At 36.5% G+C, this 21,622-nt stretch overlaps 4 protein-coding genes across 4 annotated transcripts in view; 1 reads left to right on the top strand and 3 right to left on the bottom strand.

Annotated features, from left to right (window-relative positions):
• The window catches only part of LOC100176752, a gene marked incomplete in the record, with an annotated part of 24,081 nt that extends 21,359 nt beyond the window's left edge, over window positions 1–2,722 (bottom strand). The window contains 6 exon segments of the mRNA XM_018813835.2: window positions 114–190; window positions 407–491; window positions 905–1,074; window positions 1,469–1,634; window positions 1,919–2,156; window positions 2,483–2,722. Of these exon segments, the coding sequence (XP_018669380.1) occupies window positions 114–190; window positions 407–491; window positions 905–1,074; window positions 1,469–1,634; window positions 1,919–2,156; window positions 2,483–2,672 (926 nt within the window).
• LOC100181409 (leucine-rich repeat and guanylate kinase domain-containing protein-like) lies at window positions 2,716–5,689 on the bottom strand. The gene has a single exon (XM_002129153.5). The coding sequence runs from the start codon at window positions 5,594–5,596 to the stop codon at window positions 3,035–3,037; it is 2,562 nt and encodes an 853-aa protein (XP_002129189.3). The 5' UTR covers window positions 5,597–5,689; the 3' UTR covers window positions 2,716–3,034.
• An 805-nt stretch (window positions 5,690–6,494) lies between these two features.
• LOC100183776 (adenosine receptor A2b-like) lies at window positions 6,495–13,388 on the top strand. Its single transcript, XM_018813703.2, has 12 exons — window positions 6,495–7,211; window positions 7,373–7,563; window positions 7,916–8,061; window positions 8,735–8,862; window positions 8,986–9,203; window positions 10,126–10,180; window positions 10,541–10,655; window positions 11,326–11,403; window positions 11,776–11,875; window positions 12,067–12,130; window positions 12,447–12,625; window positions 13,059–13,388. The coding sequence occupies exons 1-12, from the start codon at window positions 7,095–7,097 to the stop codon at window positions 13,219–13,221; spliced, it is 1,554 nt and encodes a 517-aa protein (XP_018669248.1). The 5' UTR covers window positions 6,495–7,094; the 3' UTR covers window positions 13,222–13,388.
• A 2,474-nt stretch (window positions 13,389–15,862) lies between these two features.
• The window catches only part of LOC100186139 (dynein beta chain, ciliary), a 66,234-nt gene continuing 60,474 nt past the window's right edge, over window positions 15,863–21,622 (bottom strand). Inside the window, exons 83-90 of the mRNA XM_026836464.1 lie at window positions 21,350–21,530; window positions 20,739–20,920; window positions 19,685–19,839; window positions 19,254–19,403; window positions 18,494–18,617; window positions 17,417–17,546; window positions 16,981–17,066; window positions 15,863–16,291 (exon numbers count right to left, since the gene is read on the bottom strand). Coding sequence (XP_026692265.1) covers window positions 16,130–16,291; window positions 16,981–17,066; window positions 17,417–17,546; window positions 18,494–18,617; window positions 19,254–19,403; window positions 19,685–19,839; window positions 20,739–20,920; window positions 21,350–21,530 — 1,170 coding nt within the window. The 3' untranslated portion in view covers window positions 15,863–16,129. The remainder of the gene's footprint in view (window positions 16,292–16,980; window positions 17,067–17,416; window positions 17,547–18,493; window positions 18,618–19,253; window positions 19,404–19,684; window positions 19,840–20,738; window positions 20,921–21,349; window positions 21,531–21,622) is intronic.

Here is a 21,622-nt window from a genome sequence, read left to right as displayed (position 1 = left end):
CAAGTAAAAGGCTTAGCAAAAAAAACTGTTTATTACAAAAAACACACAATGCACATTTAAATAAAAGGACATGCCTAAAGTTAAACTATTACATAATAATGTAATGGACAAACTTTGGTTCCTTTAAAAGACGTTTTTCGGTGTTGCGCAACATTCCGCCATTTCTTTCCAATTCCTTTTGTAACACAGCCTAAATAAGGAACAAATTTAATGTAAAACAATTTTTTATGTTAAATGATAAAATCAAGTTAATAGAAAAGCGGGTTTATTAATTAAGCTGTGACATGTGTTAAACTGTTTTTTTTTTAACTGTAAAAAACTATACCTGTTTTATACACAAAGAGCATTTGTGTGTGCTTAGCTAATTTGGAAAGATAAACAAGCATTGATCAGACAATATAAATACCTGCTGCTTTTTCAATTCATTGATTCTTTTCTTCTCTTCATCTGAAGCGTTAATACCAGCTAACCTGCCAAGTGTACTTCTCACTCTGCAAGATATCAAGTTTGGACTTTATAACATAAAAATTTAAAAATAAATATATATTTGCATGTCACTTATTTATTCTCAAGGACTAAGCATATTTTAAACTGATGCAAGATAAATGTGAATGAATGTAATTTTGCTTCATGCTCTCATAGCCAGAAACGACAGTCGTTATAAGACGGGTGTTCATACACCTCATGCTAGCTCAATACTAACCATGTGACTGTGTGTTACTTATTATTTTATTGAAATTTTATTGATGTACGGCAACATTAGACAAACACATTTTACTTTCTATAGTGTTGTATGTATACACCACTAAAGTAATGGTTAAAATAGTTTGCCACAAGGGAGGAGTTTTTAAGCAGCTAAGGCGAGATAATGTTTTTTCTTAATTAAATGAAACCAGTGCTTCACCTTATTGGCTGCAGATTTGTTAGAGCCTCTTTATTTTCTTTATCAGCAGTCACTGTTTCATCTAGAAGTGTGTGCAAGTTTTTGTTTTGCTGATCTTTGATATCAATTACAGAGTCTCTGGGTTGGACATTCAACCAACTGTTTGACTGCCTTGCTACAACTCCTTGCACCTGGCAGTTAAAAATAACAGGGAAATGAGGGAATGAAACTATTTTAACAACCGTTGGGTACAAAGAAACATTTTATACAATAGAAATGTTAGGCAAACCAGAATGAACCTAAACATGAATGTAACTTGCTTTATCCTTGGCTCCTCGCGGGACAAGACAGTCGTTATTACATGTGTTTTGTTTCATGCACCCAAAGCCAGCCTACCAGTTACATGAATGTAACTTTGTGGATAATTGTTATTCTGGGGAGGATTTTTTTAGGTTTTTTTATGTATAGCTAAAAAAAAAAAAAAAATTTTTTTATACAGTTATTTAGTATGTTATCTGTATAATGCAACCAAAGGTACAGATTTAATCAGCATTATAAATGTTATTGTTTAACTAGTTTACTTACCCCTTTACCAGGAATACCAGATTCAGTAGCAGATGGAAGCCGAAATGCCTTTGGTCGATCACTGCGAGCTTTAACAGACACTTTATCCTTCGCATCCCAGATCTTCATATTAACGGTGTGGTTGTACAGTGACATAACATTCTTACTTGTCACTTCAATCTCATGACTGTAAAATGGTTTTCATGTATTTTTTGTTATCTATAGTTTTTAGAAATTTAAAAAATAGAGTGATATTGTTATAAATTAATGTTGATTTAATTTTTCGTTAATTTTGTAAATTAAATTTTTCATTAATTATTGTAAAATAAATTTTTCATAAATAATTGTTAATTTATATTTTCATAAATTATTTTAAATTGAATTTTTCATAAATTTTTGTTAATTAAAAAAGTTTGAAATACACCAATGTAGAGGATTACCACAGTCCACAGTATAGAGAATAGTTTTTACCTATGCATCCATGCCACCCATACATTCTGCCCATCATCCCAAGTCTTTACCACGCGAGAATCGTTCTCAGTGAAAATTTTTGCGGCCACAGAATAAGTTACGACATCGGTAATAGTTCGCTCCTGTTGTGGAGCAATCAAATACTCGCAATGCAGATATTGATTGGCACGAGGAGCATCAACAGTTTTCTTGTTCCTTTTCACCAATTCCTCAAGCAATTTACTATGTTCGTCTGTGGCTGTTTAATAAAAACTGTATTTTTATATTTTTATCTATAAATTATATAGGTCTACAACACCAATGCAAAAAATCAATATTTTGTATGAGATATTGTAAAAACAAAAAAAATGTTTGGATGATAATAACTATTTTTCTCTATTTTTATTTTACAATTTATATAAAGTAAAATACAGTAATTAAACATTTTAAAATTTCTGGAAAATTTAAACAATATCAAGCATATCCAGGAATGTGACAAGAAATTTATATTTTTACATGAAGTAGGTTTACACTATACATAATAACGTGGGTATATCATAGACACAATACAATAGTAATATTTACGTTTTGGATAGGCGACAGCTACTGTTACAGTTACAGTAACACCATGTGGCTTTATGGTCCCTTGTTTTGCCTTTTCCACAGGTTCTTTGACAGATTTGGAGCTTCTTGAAGATTTTGCTGAACCAACAAAACTGGGTACTGTGCTATGCTTGTCGTCGGGACTTCTGGTCAATTCAGGAGAGTCAGCCATTTTGATAAAGTTACATACTGAGCAAAGACACTATCCAAACCACCTAAAAAGCCATAAAAGTGTAAACTGTTTTATACATAAAAAAGAGCATTTGTGCGAGTTTAACTAATTTAGAAGGAAAAACAAGCAATAAAAGTGACAAATCCACCACAAAACATGTTTAACATATTTAAAACTTTCCAAAATGCAATTAGTGCAGTAAAAGTATGAAATTCATCGAAATTAACTTAAACCAATAAAATCCAAAAAAAGTATATATATATATATAAAATGATATGTTTTCAAATTTGTGAAAATTGTTTTCTCAATTGGATACGTTAAGAAACGCACAAGAAATGTTTATCTTAAAATGAATGAAAGATTTACCTTCCACCAGTAGGAATAGGTGGAAGGACTGGTTTAATGTTGGCACCAGGTTTATCAGGTTGGTCAAATGACTCCATCCAGTCTTCCAAACCATCCACTATTCTTGGGGCAAGAGGAGTTGCAGTTCGGGATGAATCTTTCAGTGATCCTTTCAGGGACTCCAAAGCATCATTGAGTGCTCCAAGATCAAGAGGTTGATCTGAAAACTCAACAGGAGCGTTTGGTTTCGATCTTCGAGTTTGGTCTTTACAAGATTCTTCATCAGAAAATCCGCGGGCAGACGATAGGCCAGATAATCCTGTGCTATCTTCGTTCGAGCTGTTTGAGCTGTCTGGAGAAATTCGGTCGCTTTTCGTTTTGTCGGAAATGTAATTTTGCCCATTTTCGATAGTAACTTGGCTCATGTTAGGGTACATAGAGGCAGCAAACGCAGGGTCTTGGTACAGAGACGCAGCTTGAGCCATTGGGCTTCCTTCAAGCATTCCTGGGGCTGTCATTGGCACCATTGGTCTCCTAAATAACTCATCATACACACTTGGAGAAAATCCTTCCACGGCCTCTTTTGCTGCATTTTGCCGTCGCCTGTAAGAAGCTTCTTCAACTGGTGTTTTCCTTGAGTCCAGTTTAATCTGGTTCTTGGCAGAATTTGGGTCATTGCTGTTTGTGGAGTCTCCATGAAAAGAAGGGCGTGACCATGTCCTTCTCATGTGCCCTGATAAAGTGGTCTGATGCGTTCCCGACTCTTCCTTGTGTTCAGTGGTGGACAACCTCGGAACTGCTACTTCAGCATCTGCCCCTGATAGATCTGTTGTGCCAAGATAGTCCATCACCAACTGCCGAAGCCTGTCATATGCTTCACCCAGCTTATCACTGTTGATTACCATATCAAAGAATCCTGGATTTTCCTGGTTAATTTCTGCATACATGGCGGTCTGTTTCTCACTTATGTGTTTTACTTGATCTTTGGTGTAAAGACCCCTTTCAATCATTCTTGCTTTGTGTTCATTTTTTGAAACTGGAAGTATGAGTACATAACGGGGCTCAAAATAGGTATTTTTGAGCGTTCGAACACCATTTATTTCCATATGCACAACACAAGCCAATCCTTCCTTAGCTACACTTTCAATTGCATCAAGACTGAGACCATAGAGGCAACCAGAGTGTCTGTAGGTTTGCACAAAATAACCTTGGCTTAGAAGAGCTTGGAAGTGATTGGGGGTAACAAAATGATATTCTTTCCCGTTTGTCTCACCAGGATGCATCACCCTTGTAGTATGAGAGACACCAAACCCAAAATAATCTGGAAACTCCTGCGCAAGTCGGTGAGCAAGCTCTCTTTTCCCAGAGGCCTGTGGTCCTGTTAACACCAGCATGGGGTATGGCATCTCAATGCTTGGAAGCGTGCTTTCATAGATCTTGCTTGGCTGAAGGAACCGATATACTGTATGGGTTATATGATCCAAAGCAGCTTGTACTTCTGGTGGGGGGTCGAACAAATTGACAGCCATCACTTTTTCCTCCACACTAACTGGCACTCCATCAAGTTCAGTAATCTGTTGCATAGCAAATATAACTGATTTCCTGTATTCCTCAGCTTCCACCATAGGGTTGTTAACAAAGTTTAAGGTCCTGATGCTTTGGATGGATTCAATGTATTGTATCTCAGCTAAATCAGAAAGCTGGTTGCCTTCACAATTCAATAGGCACAAATCATTCATGCCTTCCAAACCACACAAGCTGAACAGGTTGTTACCGGATAAATCCAGTTCCTGAAGCTGTTGAACTGTTTCCAGGTTCTCAATTTGCGTAAGCTTGTTGTGAGCAAGTTCCAACACCCGAAGGTTCAGATTTTCAAAGCCTGAAATATTTTGTATAAGATTCCTTGACAGAACAAGTTTCTGCAGATAGCTGCAGTTAGAAAGTCCCTCTACCTCTTCAATGCGGTTGTGCTCTAAATTGAGGATTGAAAGATGACCATGAGTTGATAAGCCTGGCATCTTGGTGATGTTGTTGTGCGAAAAATTTGCCTCTCTCAGTCCAAATGGAGGTTCAAAATCAAGGACCTCTGTGAGTTCATTATGGGAGACATTCAGCTTAACAAGATATCGCATATTTCGTAACGCAGAAAGGTCAGTGAGATTGTTATGGGAGAGATCAAGCTCCTGGATGTGTTGCAGTGATTTCAAAGCAGATATATCCTCCAGACCAATTCCCTGCAGGTTAAGTTTAAGAAACACATGCATAGTTCCACATGCAGAAGTCCCAATGTTGCTCAAGCCACGAGAAATCAACTTTTGGGTAAGAACTGAAATCTTCCGACCAGGGTCCTCCTCTTCCTCCATAATGGAGGATGCATCATCCGGAATAAAGAGAGTAAGATCTGCATCTGGTCCAAGGACTTGATTTGGGTTGAGGATGTTGGATTCGCTTAGGGTGAGCTTCTGTGCATCGATTCCCATCCCTTGGCCTTGGGAAAGGTCGACCGCTTTTCCCACTTCCACATCCTTGACTCTGGGAGACGGGGATCGACTCTTCTTCCCTTTAGGTTTATGCTTCATTACACCACTATAAATAAATTAAACTGGAAGTTTAGAATCAAAAGTCTGAAATCACATTAGAAATAGTATTTACAAACATGTTTTAAGGAAAAAAATGCTTGTTTCGTTATCCAAATAAATTACCTTGAATATAAAGGTATGGAACGGTAATTGTAACAAGGTAACAACTCAATTAAAACTTGTACTTAATGGTTTTAAGTGTCATCATAAACAATTAAATGGGCCAATCGACCCGACACACTTGCTATCTGACGTAGACAAGATACTTTTGTTTTTTAAACTTTAATCGTATTACGCTTGATAAAGAAAAATGTAAAACTATATCTATGGTGGTATAAAATATAAACATCAATTTTGCATTGTAGAGCTTAATGTAAAAAAATTAAACTTTCAACATTGCTTTTTTATACCTTAACTACAAAATACAAACAATGAATTTACACAATATTCTAAATGCTTCACAAGTTCTTAAGCGCGTACAATTGCCATAGAAACGCATCCTTTTTGTCGCCACCTAGCGTATGGTAAAATATAAATATCATAAAAGGAGACAGATGTAAATGGCAGAATCTGTTTATATACGGCCTCTGGTAAATAGCATAGGTTAATTAATACAACAAAGAAAGGGAAATAAAAACAAAACGACAGTCGTTATACACACGCTGCGGGTAAATACGGTCCTCAATAAAACTAAAACTATAAGGGTTGCGCGCGGTTGCCGATATTTCGACCAGAAGCGCTACGCGGCAAAGTCCAATAGATGCCAAATGACCAGGGGGGGTCACAAGCCAACTTTTGGTCGGACCTCGTATAATTTTTGATTGGTCAAAATTAAAATATTATTTATAGTTAAACATCGTATGATGAATATAAACTTTCAACTATGCATAATGAAGGGAAACTGTAGATTTACCATTACTACCCGACTTTTTCGGAAAGTTTTTTGGCTACATTTTGGGCCCATTTATTAGACCTAGATATTTTTAGTTTCTGTCTTATTATGAGCGTGTTATAACCACGCAGTTTGAAAATACAAAAACACACATTACATCGGATTAACGAAAAACCTAATCCTTCTGATACATTCTGATACATAAGCTACACAAGCTTTTTAATCTATTTTTGTTGGTCATTACGTAATTACATTACAGAGACCGTTTGTTAATTCGAAATTATTTTAAAACCTACTTGTTGTTGTTTGTGACTTTGTGAGTCTGCATAAAAATATCCTAGTTACTTGTAACAGTCAACCTTCTTTTCTCTTTAGTTAAATCCAGCCATTCGAATCCACAGAAACAGAAGGCGTGAATCACAGAAGAACGCTCTGGCTTATCAAAAAAGGCACGGAGGGTATATCAAGATTCTTCGATCGGCATGTCAACGACATTTCGCCCGTTGTGATCACGTACACAATCGCAAATCTGACAAACGCAGATTCTACGTGAACAGTCAAATTTTATTTATGTAAAGGGTGAATAATTCAGCAGCGGTTACGGAAATGGAGGTAGATACCATAGTTTATATTATCTTGGAAGTTTTACTTGGCGTCTTATCGATTTTCGGCAATGCCCTTGTCTGCTATGTAGTGCTTCATTCAAGAACACTTCGAAAAAAGGTGGGTGCCGATTAAAAACCTTTATCAAAATTTTAGGAGTTTCAGTTCATCTGTATGTTCTATTAGCGCTTTGTCTATAATAAGTTTTACTTTGCACATGCGTTACCGAGTTGGTAAAACAAAACTTACATGCTTATCAATCACAATAACTTTACACACAGGTTATGTACATGTTCGTAACTTCTTTAGCCGTTGCTGACATATGTGTGGGTGCTATTGCAATACCGTTCGCAATTTTGACAAAACTGGGTTTACCGAGGTCGTCTCCCTTTCTATGCGTTTCAATGCTGTCTTTTATAATGATACCAACCCAAATCTCAATCTTTAATCTCATGGCTATCTCGGTTGAGCGGTAAGTAGGCAGGTCCTTTGAGTTTGTTTTGTGTTGATGGCCGACCATGATTTACAGCCTTTTTGAATAAACAACCGCGGCTAGTTATCCCATATTACTTTCGGTCGGTAGTTTCAAATTGACCCTGCAAAGTCACGTAAGCAACAATCAATTCAATTTGTAAAAGCTTCATTTGCTCTTTTCATCTAACTTTGTGAACTACATATCACGTGGCCTACTACAATGTTTTAATAATTCCCTTTCACAAACAAATAGGTTGATGCAACATTTCACTGCGTTCTTTAATTCCAATTCAGTTTGCGTTAAGTTTAATCACTTTAGGTTCAACCTTTTTCAATGTATTCCATTTCAGATACTTATCGATACGCCATCCACGCATCCACTACAATAAGCTTACAGTAGACAAATCGCTTACTGTCGTCGTATTGACATGGATTGTGTCTGTAGTTATTGGAATGCTGCCTTTGTTTGGCTGGAATAAGATATCCAATCCACCCGGTAAGCAACCTATACCAGTTTTGAAACTGTTAAGCAGAACACCCGTGTTATAACGACTGTCGTTTCCCGGCCACGCGAGGAGAAAGCCAGTTACATTCTATTCACCATTTAAGTCGGGACGCATTGATAGCACTTTTTAATACCTTATTGTCACCAGTAGAAATTGAAATAGTTTTGACAGGTGATGGCACTGTGTTTACTCTGTGTACATTTTTAAGCATGTACACGGGGCACCTGGCAGCACGACCGTGTTTTAGGTAATCATACTGTCGAGCTGTCATTTTATTTCTGATAGGTTAACCACAAGGTTTCTTGAACGTCGTTGTAATTATAATCTCTCATTTATAAGCAACTAATAATTTCCAAGTGTATGTTGCTTATAACCTATTTATAATAAATTCATGATTCCCGGTACCTACAAGACGTGATTAGTTAAATGTCCCATCGTCGCGCTAGCTGCATTTAAAGGAATCAGATTCATAAATACAAACAGTCAAAATGATCATTTCCCCTAACCAGACAAAAAGGAAACAAAGTAGAATAGTAAATTACAATAGCAACGAAAGCAATAACCGCAATGCCTTTAAACTCAATAACACTTTTATTTTGTATTCGCTGATCCGATCGGCTGCCAGTATTGGGATTAGTATCAATTTAAAGTCTGCTTTTACAGGGGGGCGTTTCAACGAAACCTTAATTATCCAGAGATTCTCAATCATACTCCAATCTCGAGCCACAAACTCAACGCCCACAGTAATCCCCTCGCCAAAACCGTCTTTGGATCAATGCGAATTTATGCAGGTATATGAGGAACTGGCGAACATGACGCGGTTGGCATTTTCTGATATACCAGACACCCGCATAAATCTATTATGAATTATTTATAAAAACAAGCCGTTCATATATATAACTGAACATGTTTAGGTGATGGATTTCGACTACATGTTTTTCAACTTCGCAGCGTGCGTGCTACCGCCCCTCATTACCTCCGCCATTCTCTACTTCATAATTTTCGTGTCGGTACTTCGAGTGCAGGAGAAATCGCAGCAGTCAACTTTGGTCCAGGCGGGCGCAAGCGCCTCCCCAACCTTCAGCAACCGAAGTTTCAGCACCACCCCCGTCTTTCGGCGCCATCAAATGACGTAAGGCCACAATTTGAATATAAAGTACTGTGTGGTAAGGTGCTACACCTTATAGCACTTAATATCGTACTATCCTGATCGTGTTTTAAACAAATAACAACGGAGAATTTTGTCTCTATATTGCCGCAGATGTGTCATATATACTAGGGCGGGGGAGGACGGGACACCTTTAGCATATAATGTCTAAATATCCTGGCCGTGTTTTAAACAATGCTATGGGAGTCGTAAAGATACGGTTTAATAATTCTTTGAATGTTCTTTGCTTACTATCAATTGGATCGAGAAAATAGAATAAAAAGGTGTTCCGTTTCCCCCCACCCTATACTATGTTACTGCGTGGTAAGATGCGACACTTTTAGCACATAATATTTAAATATCCCATCTTGTTTTAAACCTTTAACAACGGTCCACGGGAGTCGTGAGAATGCAGTTTAATAATTCTGATGTTCTTTGTTTACTACCAAATGAGAGCAGAAAATAAAAAGAAAAGGTGCCCCATCTTCCCCACCCTACTATACCATTCCCAAAATACGATCGGAATACTTGCCGACAGACGTAGGTGTATAAATAAAATATTAATGCAGTCAATGACAACAACATTAACCGTTGACAGATATATTTTCTCTGTCAATGTTTACAACAATAACGTATGGACAAGTTTTGGTATAGGGTGGGGAAAGATGAGACATTTTTTATTATAAATCCATTGAAAAATCCATTTCAATCTTGCAGCATTTCTAATGTCGATTTATATTTAAAGCGTTTAATTGAAAATATTAATTACAAACGTCGCTGAACCGTTTGAAGCTCTCACGCTTTAAATCATTTTTGCCAATTGCCCCACACACAAAAATAAAATATGCCAATTAAGATGCATTGAATTTCAGAAATCCGTCAAACTTAAAAGTTAAATTTTCCTCAGAAAACCTCATGCAAATTCCAAGAGTGGAAACGGGTCACAATATCAAGAAACACAAGTACCAAGTCCGTTATGTTCAATACATAATAACAAGTAGCAAGAAAACCAATTATGGCCAATTATTTTACTTTTTTATGTCCAGTGACATCTTTCCAATGCAGAATCAATAACAGCAGGTGTTTCATTGTACTCTAAGTTCGACTTCTAAAGCAAATGTTGTCGAAAATAAATTCTGTTACATAGTACTGTGGGGTAAGAAGGGATAGTGTTAACACCTAAATCCCATATTTCCCGATAATTTTTGACCAACTAACAGCGGTTTTACTGTGGACTTTTGACCAACTAAAATGGTTTTACTGTGGATGCGTGAAATTATTAGGTTTTTTTACAATATCATGCAAAAAATCCATTTTTTTAGAAACAGGGCGATATTCCTACCCCGAGTATAATGCAAAAACCAGGCAAAGAAAGTAAATCTTCAACGGACGCAAGAGATCAACTTAAACGAAACGCAAAAGAAATCCAGCTGCAAGGTGAATTTTTAATTAGTGAATCTAAAAACCTGGAATGTAATTTAAACGGTGGAAACTGAAAAAGGCGGGAAAAAACAAAAATTAATTCGAATGCTTTAGTTAGAACCTCACATATGAGTGGTAAAGTCCCTATAAGAGAACCAAGCCTTTTACAACTGAAGTAAATGTTACGCAAGCCGGCAAGCTTTTATCAAATCAATCAGTCGTTATGTAAAAATAGAAGACGCCAAACATGACGAAACTACTTTGATAGCAGCCTTGCGGTAATGCCAAAGCTAAATGAACTGAGTGTTAAATTAAATTTGTTTCTCGCTGTACATCATGTGTCCCCTAGGACCCGTATCGTGTGTAGATGCATCGAAGCATATAATTGAAGGTCTTATTATCGATCTGACCCGCATGTCCAATCTATGGTTTAGTTTGATTATCAAAACTATAGTCGTTGTAACCACCAGTGCTAACACATAATCACTGTCAGGACTAGGCGTACATATGTTGTTTTAACTAATATGTCGATCGACCGCCGGGGAATATGCCATTGTTTGTAGCGTTTACACAAAAAATAGTACCTTGTCAATATTAAAAATAAAACAAATTAAATGCTTTGAAAAACCTGGTATGTTAAAATCGACAGTGACCGGTTTTATCCAGTTATTTCCGCTTTTTGCAGTTGAGTCGCCGTCAAGCTCAGCTGTCTTTCAAAATCTCCCTGAACCCGAGAAGGAATTACCAGCCAATAACTCAGCAGGTAAATGACATACTGTATAATACTGAGTTTCTTAAACTAGCTGCACATACACACCATGAAAACTGTCCGGTGTGTCACAAAACTGTCACCGGTAAAATCAACTTCACAAAGTTTTAAGATTTTTTGTGCAAAACTATATAATGCCAGTTTTAACCAAAGGGTTTTAACAATCGTGTTTCAGCCGAGTGTACCGTGTATTGCGTCATAATTCAGTTAACTTTACGCAGATTTACGCAGTGATTTAACAACAAGACCAAACTGTAACTTTTTATCTTGTCTTTCAGTCTGTATCTTGGTGCTCGTTGAAATATGAAATTTGTTTCGACATGCACACGACCCAGCTCTAACTACAGGCCATATTTTAATTCCCAGAGCAGCACCTTGCCCTTGACAAGCACCTGCTTTCAGATCGTTTGAACAAAATCGCGTTGGACGAAAACCATCTCAACAAACCACGTTCCCTAAGTTGCAAGTAAGTTTTACATGTACATGCGGAAAACCAAAACCAATATCGACACCTAAAAGGTGGTAGGCGTACCACAGTTGGTAAATTTTACGCGAATGCATTATTTAAGACACCTGTTACTAAGATAAATAAACTGATTGAGTTGCACTGCTGGCTTGATAATCGATGGTAATTTATTTTTGTTGTAAATTTTAAAGGTACGAACCGAAGAGCGGAACGTGCTGCTCGAAATTGACAGACTCAACCGTTTCGACCTATTCTGTGAGTTGCGCACGCTTTGAGAAATTACCAAACGTACATTTAAGCTTAAACGCATGTTATGGTGTGAGCTTTCTCCAGTAAGGCTTTTGGGAGAAACACAAATAATTCGTATGTTCTATTTTCGTTCTACCCACATGTTCTGTTGGCGCAACTGTAGAATTTCTGCGTGTGTTACTAATTTCCTTAAATAAAACAATTTCGACATTAAACGCTACGCAAAAAAAAATACCTAATGATTTCAAATCTTTATCTCGTAAACTATATTGTTAACAAATACGCGGCTGGCGCGTGGGTTTTAAATTACACATTTCTTCAGTCCACGCCATGCCGGTCACGCACCGGAACAAATGACTTTCAAGCGGCAAAGAAACGAAGCCACAATGAGCGGCATGTTCGCAGAGTTCGTGAAATGAGGGCCGCTGTTGTGCTCGCACTTATCGTGCTCTCGTTCGCCATCTGCTGGATGCCGATACACATCCTGAACACTATTCACAGGTGAGAATCGAGGACTACTATATGTGTGTAACAATAACTGTGGTCCTCATTTACAAATTAGTTTATTTTCTAAATTAATCCTATTGCAATGTAAACATACAGCAAACATTATATTACTTCTGCTACCAGGCATAATGTAAGGAATCTTTCCATGGCTCGTCTGATATGAAAAAAAGTTTTGTATTTCCGACGTTTCATTTATGCAGAAGTTTTGCTGGATGGAAACAAAAACGTCGAAATCACACTACGTTTTTTCAAAACATTTGTTTTTGTCTGTCATTAAATGAGTAGTAAAAAATGAACCCCAAATATCTCAAATTGCCCCGTGTCCCAACTTACCCCATCCTACTATACGTCTAGTGATGTAGAAATCCAACCGACACGAATAAACCGACTGACGTGTGTGACTTCGTTAAAGTTGTTTTTCGTTCAGGTTTGACCCTTCCCGGGTAATCCCAGCGTATGTTTACAACGTGGCAATCTTATTATCGCACTGCAACAGCACCGTCAACTTTTTCCTCTACTCATGGCGACTCAAAGCGTTCAGAATACATTTGCACAAAAGGGTGTTGAACAAGCTAAAGCGCAACGACTAATGTAAACTATTATACGAACAACCCGAAACCTCATCTAGTATTCAAGTTACATTCTACGATCAAATCATTCCAGGAATAATGACTTAACATCATATAGTAGGATGGGGGAAGATCGGACACCTTTTTCTTCTATTTTCTCGTACATTTTGGTAGCAAACAAAAAACGTTCAAGGAATTATAAAACCTTGTCCTCGCGACTTTCATGGACCATTGTTAATTGTTTAAAATACGATTAGGGTAGTTATATATTTCGTGCTAAAGGTGTCCCATCCTCCCCCACCCCACTATACCATTTAAATACACAACTCAAGTTGGCTATAGGTCTAGATTTCTTGGTAAATGTATGTGGTAGGGCGGGGAAGATGGGACAGATTTTATTCTATTTTCTTGTCCCATTTGGTAATAAACAAAGAACATTTAAAGAATTATAAAACTGTATCCTCTCAAACCCCATAGACCGTTGTTAACTGTTTAAAATGCGATCACGATTTCTTTATATTAGGCGATAAAAGTGTCCTATCTTCCCCCATCCTACTATTGTACTGTGAGGGTAAGATGGGACACATTTGGCACATAGTATCCAAATACCCTGATCGTGTTTTAAACAATCAACAACGATCTATGCTGGAATCGTGAGGGTACCAATTTATAATTCTTTGTATGTTTTTTGTTTACTACCAAATGGGACAAGAAAATAGAATGAAAAGGTGTCCCATCTACCAATACCCTCCTACATAACAATTTCCATGTTTCCTATTCTGTTTTATAATACACTGCCCAACGTGTTGTACTTCGCCCATTAATTCATACGTACAATATATTTACAGCAAAATGCGCAACTGGTAAATTTGCTTGTGGACTTCTTTCCTGTTTTGTATACGTAATACACTATACTACATCAAAACAAGACTCCCAGGTTAAATAGGGTCAGAGCGGCAGAACGCCTTTCGCTACTCGGCGTAATTTAATACTACTGTACCACCATCTACGACGACAACAACAGCAACAGCAACAGCAACAACAACAACGTCATTAGTGTCCGTTTTACACTAGGCCTATTCGGGGAAAGCAAAACAACACCAAGTTTTCCGTTTACACCCATTGATTTTAAAGAATTGAATACAGACCAAAACATTTGAGTATAAAATTAACTTTTATTATATGACGTCATCTGGTTATAAGTGACGTAATGGGTTTTGTTGACGTCATCAATCTTATAATCTCTTTAGTTGGGGCCGCAAACTAAACAGAAAAAAAAATTGTAATAAATTTTTTACCCATATTTAAGCTGACGTCATTTGAAATTTGATGACGTCATCAAAAAAATTCACTCTCGTAGAAATTGATTGGTTCTCGCTAACACAAACACCTCGCTAGAGAGAAATTAACTGTTGTAACCTAATTACAAGCTTTCATAATGTAGGCTATATTGGACTGTATCTGAAAACGCACATAACCTTAAATACACAAACCGCACAATATATAATAGGATAGGAGAAGACACATTTTCATTCTATTTTCTCGTCCCATTTGGTAGTAAACAAAAAATATTCAAAAAAAATAATCAGAAACCGTATCGTCACGACTTCAATAGACCGTTCTTAATTGTTTAATGTACATTCAGAATATTTGGATAATAGACGGTAAATGTGTCCCGTCTTGCCCTATAGTACTACATACAACGTAATTTTAAGGTCCTTAATACAACTGCCTTCACATACTGTTACAATAATACAGTGAACACTGCAGCATTATAAGTCTAACACTAGGAAAGTAGGACAAGCGGTGACAAGGAAACCTCGGGCAACAAATGCTTAGAGCAAGCAAGGCGCGGAAAGTCTACAGTAAAAAAAAAACAGTTATAACTCCAACTTAGACATCATATAGATTCAAGGCTCATCGCTGCTACCATTGTGTGCGTTTTTGTCATTGGGCAAGACAATTAACGACAATTGCTCTAACCCCAATCGCTGTGGGTTGTCTAAACTCTAAAAACTAACTTCTAAAAAAATATATAAAATTTCGTCAAAAAACATCATTTACAAAATTACATGTCTCGTAACTTGTAAACGGACACGAGGTTATAATAACGACTGTCGATTTCTCGTCACGCAAGGATAAAGCAAGTTACATTGAATCATTCACATAACAGATTCAGACCTACAATTGCCAAAGTTTACCAGTCATACCGGCGCCGTGACATAGGGGTTAGCGCGCCTGCCTGTGACCCAAAGATGGGGGTTCAAGGCTCGACGCTGCTAGTGCTATACCATTGTGGGCGTATGTGTCCTTGGGCAAGACACTAAACAGCGATGCTTCAACCCAGTGGTCACTAATGGGTTGTCCAAATTATCAGCCATACATAAACCCCCCCCCCTAAAAAAAGCACCCACAAAGTAACATACATGGTAACTCGTAAGCTGGCACGAGGTGTTAAACCCGTGTGATAACGACTGTCGTTTTCCGGCCACGCGAGGATAAAGTAAGTTACATTCATTCATACCAATATTCACACTATTTTTGTTGTAAGTTTGCCACAATACATCTCTTTTGCATCTAAACTAAAAGGTTGCTATCCTTAAAGTTAAACCATTGAAAATACACTGTCTAGTTGAATCTCAGCCCCACAAAAAAGAGTAAATATGCTTGTCTGAAAATATATTTTTGAATCTATTTTATAACGCAATCTCAAGAAATGGTATAGGAAAAAATAATACTTTGATTTTAAAACATATTTAGCTGATATAAAAACACTTAGTAATAGTGATACAGTGAGTGGACACAGGTGTAAAAAATAATACACGGTTTAAGAACTATGCTTATACACAGTTTGGATAGTACGTTATGCTCGGACTAAATAAAACACAGTTAAACAACTCTGGTAAAAAACAACACACCAAATTAAAAATCACACCATCAGTAAAATAGCTACGCCGCCGAGAGTCCATCTGGCTGGCTTTTCCTTGGTTTTTAGATTGAATGTCCACACAAAAGTTGGGCCACGCATTTTGGTCTTGTAGACAGGGCATGGGTAAATATTTCTTGTTTCCTGTTTGTCAACAGGTATTGCCTGCAATAAAAAAAAGTTAAAAATAATATTTGAACTTTTTTAAAAGAGTAGAAAAGTCTAAATTATAAGCCATATCAAAAAGAAAATCATACTCAAAGGTGAAAAGAGTGGTAACTTGTAAGCACACGAGGATAAAAAATGATGCAAAAATAACACACGTCTGAATGCGATGTCGCTGCACCGGTTGCACAAAGGACTTAAATCGGCTTTCCGGGTGTTGGGGGAATAGGCCAAATGTGGCCTAAATCCCAGGTCCTTGACAAGGACCTCACCCATTAAGATAAAAAAAGCGTAGAAACTAGTTAGTTGGCACGCCTCGTGGGAGTGTGGCACAGTAGTTAGCACGCCTGCCACTACCCCGTGGTTTCTGTTGGTACTACCTTTGTGGGCTAATGTGCTTTTGGACAAGACACTTAACGGCTATTTCTAAAACACAGTGTTTACTTCTGGGTTGTTTAGAATGTTATTCTTAACAAATTCATAATAATTAAATAGGTTTTAGCTTGCATTGTTTTTCCACTAAGTATAGTAGGGTGGGGTAAAATAGGACATGTTTTATTTTTTCTTGTCCCAATTGATCGTAAACAGAATATACACAGATTTAAACAATCACGACTCTAAAAGATCGGCAATAAGAATTTACCAAAATATACACTTATGTTCACTGTCAAGCTTAAAGTTTGTTTTACCTTGATAAATATGACCGGCATGGTTGGTGTTAATTCTTTCAGTATTCCTTCTGATATGAGGGAAGTCTGTACGTCCCATCTTGCACCTGATAAAATTTTATAAATATTTTAAACAATGTATGAAATTCACGAATTTTTATTTAGTATGCCCCTTTAAAAGTACCCTACCTTCAAAAATAACTTTCCAGCTTTATCTTCTTGGTTTATCACAGTAATATTAAAACTTAAGGGCATACCAACAAAAAATATGATTTTTTTTTAAATTAAAAAAGCTCAAATGTGATCTAAAAGTACTACCAAAGTTTCAAACAACAAAAAAAAAATAATGTGTCTCAAAACGGCAAATTTAACCGTTGGAATAAAATATAGTCGACCGCGTGATAATACATGGGATTCAAAAACTTTTATTTTTTGTTGTTTTAAAATATAATCTTACCCTCCATAAACAGACTGTGTATGTACGCTCCCTCTCGAGGTGAGCTGCTGAAATCTTCTTTGTTTTTCTTCGTCACATCACATTGAAGACACATTTTATCAAGTGGCCATTCGTTCTTTCTTGCCATTGCCTGTGTGTGGATGTAAATATTTGTCAGTTTAGTATTAAACCATATTAAACTGCAATTTTTTTAGTATGATGTTTAGTACACCTTTTATCATTCACTTAATCGCTCCTGACTGTACATTTTAAGATTAAATTATGTTTTGCATTTTGTTTATAAAAATATATATATTTTTTTACAAATTAATTGCATTAATTGAAAAAATCTATTCATTAATTTTTATGCGGCATAATAAGTACGAAGCATGATACCATTGGTGTTCTAATATATCATTTGTACAGTGGTTTATATACCTTACAATATTGTTTGGAGTTTATTCTTATAATAATATTAATAACTTTATTTTTCTCTTCAATTACTGTAGTGAAGATTTAGAAATATTTTAAACGAAAAGACAGGATATAGCAACAAAACAGTTGTTAAAACATGCTTACAGTTAAAAACATATTTACTTTTAATTAGAGGAAAATAAGTTTGGTCGCTACAGTTTTTTACTAATTTTAAATTGGGCAACACATTTGTGTCTGGCCCAAGCAGACACACTTACAACAATTGCAGCATTAAGCCTCCAATCCTTTGGTTATTAGGCCAGCAGTTTAATTACTTACTACATTACACAACTACATATAACTAAGCTATGTCCAGCTCAGTTAGTTAGCACAGATGCCTCTAAACCATAAGTAACCGGTTCAAGGCTCTTCGTTGCTACCATTGTGGGCATTTGTATCCTTGGGCAAGACACTTAATGGCAATTGCTCTAACTCAGTGGTCACTAATAGATTGCACAAATTATTCAACACACATAAAAAATCCACCAAAAATAATCACCCACAAATAACTTACACGATAGCTTGTAAGCTGGTGCAAGGTGTATGAAACAGAACACCTGTGTTTAACGACTGTCATGTTCCCGCCACACGAGGATAAAGTAAGTTACACTCAAGCTATGTTACCTGCATTATAGCTGTGAGGAAACTCTGAGGGTTGAAAAATCCACCAAGCCATACAGCAGCTGGCAGTTGGAAGTCAGATGTCCAGTTTTCAAGTTCTTTTATTCTTAACAAAAGATCCACATACCTAAACAATGAAAACAAATATTATTACATGCTTGTTTGTCGTCGCATAGCGGTTAGCGCGTCTGCCTGTAACCCAGAGGTAATGGGTTCAAGGCTCGACGTTGCTACCATTGATGGTGTATGTGTCCTTGGGCAAGACACTTAACGGCAATAGTTTCAACCCAGTGGTCACTTATGGGTTGTGCAAATTATCGTCCATACAGAAAAAAAATGAAAAAATCTCCCAAATTATTCACCCTCAAAGTAACATACATGGTAACTTGTAAGCTGGCACGAGGTGTTAAACCCATCCGATAACGATTATCGTTTTCCGGCCACAAGAGAATAAAGTAAGTTACATTCATTCATTCATTCATTCATATACAGATTGCAAATACAATGTAAAGATTATGCGTTAAACCCTATATTGACAAGATTATGTGTTTATGTCATCTTTATGACTGTTTAATAATGTTAAAATAGCAGAACATACACTTTAAAAAAAATTAGGAATTTAAACAAGTATTTAAAATTTTTTTTTTTTTTTAATTTTTAGGAATATAAATGAATACTTACTAAAAAATGTATTATGTTTAATTTAAAAAAAAGTAAAATGAACTAGACAAATAAAATTTTAATTAAAAATATATAAACTAACCATGCAGTTAAACCAGACATGGAAGGATAAGCCTTTGCTGTCCATGAGTCTGGTACAGAGTCAAGGAACATGGAGTTACCAAGAGCTTCCATGGACGCCGTGATGGTGAGTTCACCTTTCAAACCTAAGTCCAATGTCTTCAGTGATGTCCTGCGTTATTGGAAATAATTAAAGTTTTACTTAATATTGTTAGATAAGTGTAACGGTCACGCCTTTTATCCAAAACAGTCTTTCTCTCTTTTTATCAATAAGCGTGTTTTAACAACTGTTGTTTTACTGTTATTACATGTCTCTTCGCTTTTGTAAACCCCTTCGTTCTTGGTTATCAGGACCGAAAAGACAAAATAAATTTTATTCAAGATGTCGAATAAGCAATAACAAAAAAAATCTATCGGAATCTTTTGACATAAGTAGAGGTTCAAAAAGTATACCTAATCTCATTAGTGAGTGTGTTCATTCTCTCACACTCTTGGAAAGCAACCACAACATAAGGTGTTCTATCAGCTGGTTCAACTTTCGCCATCATTTCCATCATGTTGAACTGGTCCGGCAACTTCTCCAAGATTTCGTCCAAAACTGACTTGATCTACAGCAGGTAAAGCTAGTTTAAACATAAATTCTTCACATTTATATGTCTACTTGTCTAAACATGATGATATTATCACCCTCAGAGGTAAATCAAACTCAGAGTAATGTGTTCAAGGCTCGTCTCTGCTACTATTATTGGCGAATGTGTCCTTGAGGAAGACACTTAACGGCAATTGCTCCAACCCAGTGGTCAGTAATAGTTTGTCCAAATTATCAGCCTTACAATAAACCGGTAAAAAAATTGTAAAAATAATCACCTACAAAGTTACATTTGTGGTAACTCGTAAGCTGGAACGAGGGTGTATGAAACAGAACACCCATGTTTTACACCTGTCGGTTTATTGCCACGGGAGAATAAAGCAAGTTACATTCATACATAGTTTTCATAACCTTCGTTTTGACTGAGTGGGCCAGCCATGTATTTTTAACTTTTAATGCACTAATCGTTTTGGTAACCTAACAAGCCATATATACAAGTTACCAATTCAAAACAGACCAAAAAAAGAAGTAGACATTTGTAAATTTTTTGGGCTAATGGATAAGCATTAGAAATTATCAGCATTAAGGGTATAAGACTGTTTTACCAATTTAAAACTGTCTAAAAGAGTCATCGACAGTTGTAAAGGCTTAGTGCTCGTGGTTAAACATTATAGGAATTATCAGCATTTTAAGGATATATCACTTTTTTCCTGTTTTAAAACCGACCAAAAACAGAAGTAGACAGTTATAAATTTGTCTAGGGCCAATGGTTAAAATTGGAAATTATCAGCATTAGGAATATATTACTTTTTTAGCAATTCAAAACGGACCAAAATACAGAAGCAGTTGTAATTTGTAACCCATAGGGCTAATGGTTAAGCATTAGGAGTTATCAGCATTAAGAATATATTTTTTCACCTTTTCATCACGTGTTGGTCCCGCTCCGGCACCCGAGCTCGTATCTCTAGGCATCAACTCAAGGATTGTACGGAAAAGATTGTCAGATGTTGTTGTCAAGAAATCAATCTCAGCATTTGGATGCAACCCATATAGATAAGGACTCTCAGGTGGAAGGACATCATCAATGTATTGGTGGTAACCTACCAGGAGAAATTGTTTTAGCTGCGTTTAAATAAATGAATGTAACTTACTTTATCATCGCGTGGCTGGAAAACAACAGTCGTTATAACACGGACATTCATACACCTCGTGCCTGCTTATGAGTTACCATGTATGTTGCTTCGTGGGTGAGTATTTTTGGATTTTTTATGTGTGGCTGACAATTTAGACAACCCATTAGTGACCACTGGGTTGGAGCAATTACCGTTAAGTGTCTTGCCCAAGGACACACACACCCACAATGGTTTCAAAACCAAGCGTATAATAAAAATGTATCTATACAATACACCTGGTAATACATTAAAAGTGAGAATAGGTCTAAATATAACTACAAACCTAAATTAATCAGCATTTCTTCAGCATTATATTTAATAATTTCAACTTTCATCTTAAAACAAATATAAAATCACCATTGTAATCCAGACTAGGTGGCAGAGGAAACCCAGGAGCCAAAAATATTGTGTTATCGAACATATCTTGGTTCATATATTCCTTAAGGTAGGTTCTGCACAGATGTCTGTCCCAGTCATCGGTGATGTGCCCACCGTACATGATCTCACCGAATAAATAACGCAGGTCATCCCAAGGTACCTAGGGTGAGAAAAGGGTTGTTGGTTTGTGTTTAAATTAAATACTTTGTCATGAATTGATATTAATATAAAACAAAAAAAATTATAATTTTT

Source organism: Ciona intestinalis, chromosome 10, assembly GCF_000224145.3.
Source record: "Ciona intestinalis chromosome 10, KH, whole genome shotgun sequence".
NCBI lineage: Eukaryota > Metazoa > Chordata > Ascidiacea > Phlebobranchia > Cionidae > Ciona > Ciona intestinalis.
This window is presented reverse-complemented; position numbering and strand designations above follow the sequence as displayed.

Excerpts from the sequence above, each read along its gene's own strand:
- LOC100181409 (XM_002129153.5), bottom strand. The coding sequence starts at position 5,596 with ATGAAGCATAAACCTAAAGGGAAGAAGAGTCGATCCCCGTCTCCCAGA.
- LOC100183776 (XM_018813703.2), top strand. The coding sequence starts at position 7,095 with ATGGAGGTAGATACCATAGTTTATATTATCTTGGAAGTTTTACTTGGC. Across the intron at positions 10,181-10,540 it reads CACAATATCAAGAAACACAA|AAACAGGGCGATATTCCTAC; the intron begins GTACCAAGTCCG and ends CCATTTTTTTAG. Across the intron at positions 10,656-11,325 it reads AAAAGAAATCCAGCTGCAAG|TTGAGTCGCCGTCAAGCTCA; the intron begins GTGAATTTTTAA and ends CGCTTTTTGCAG.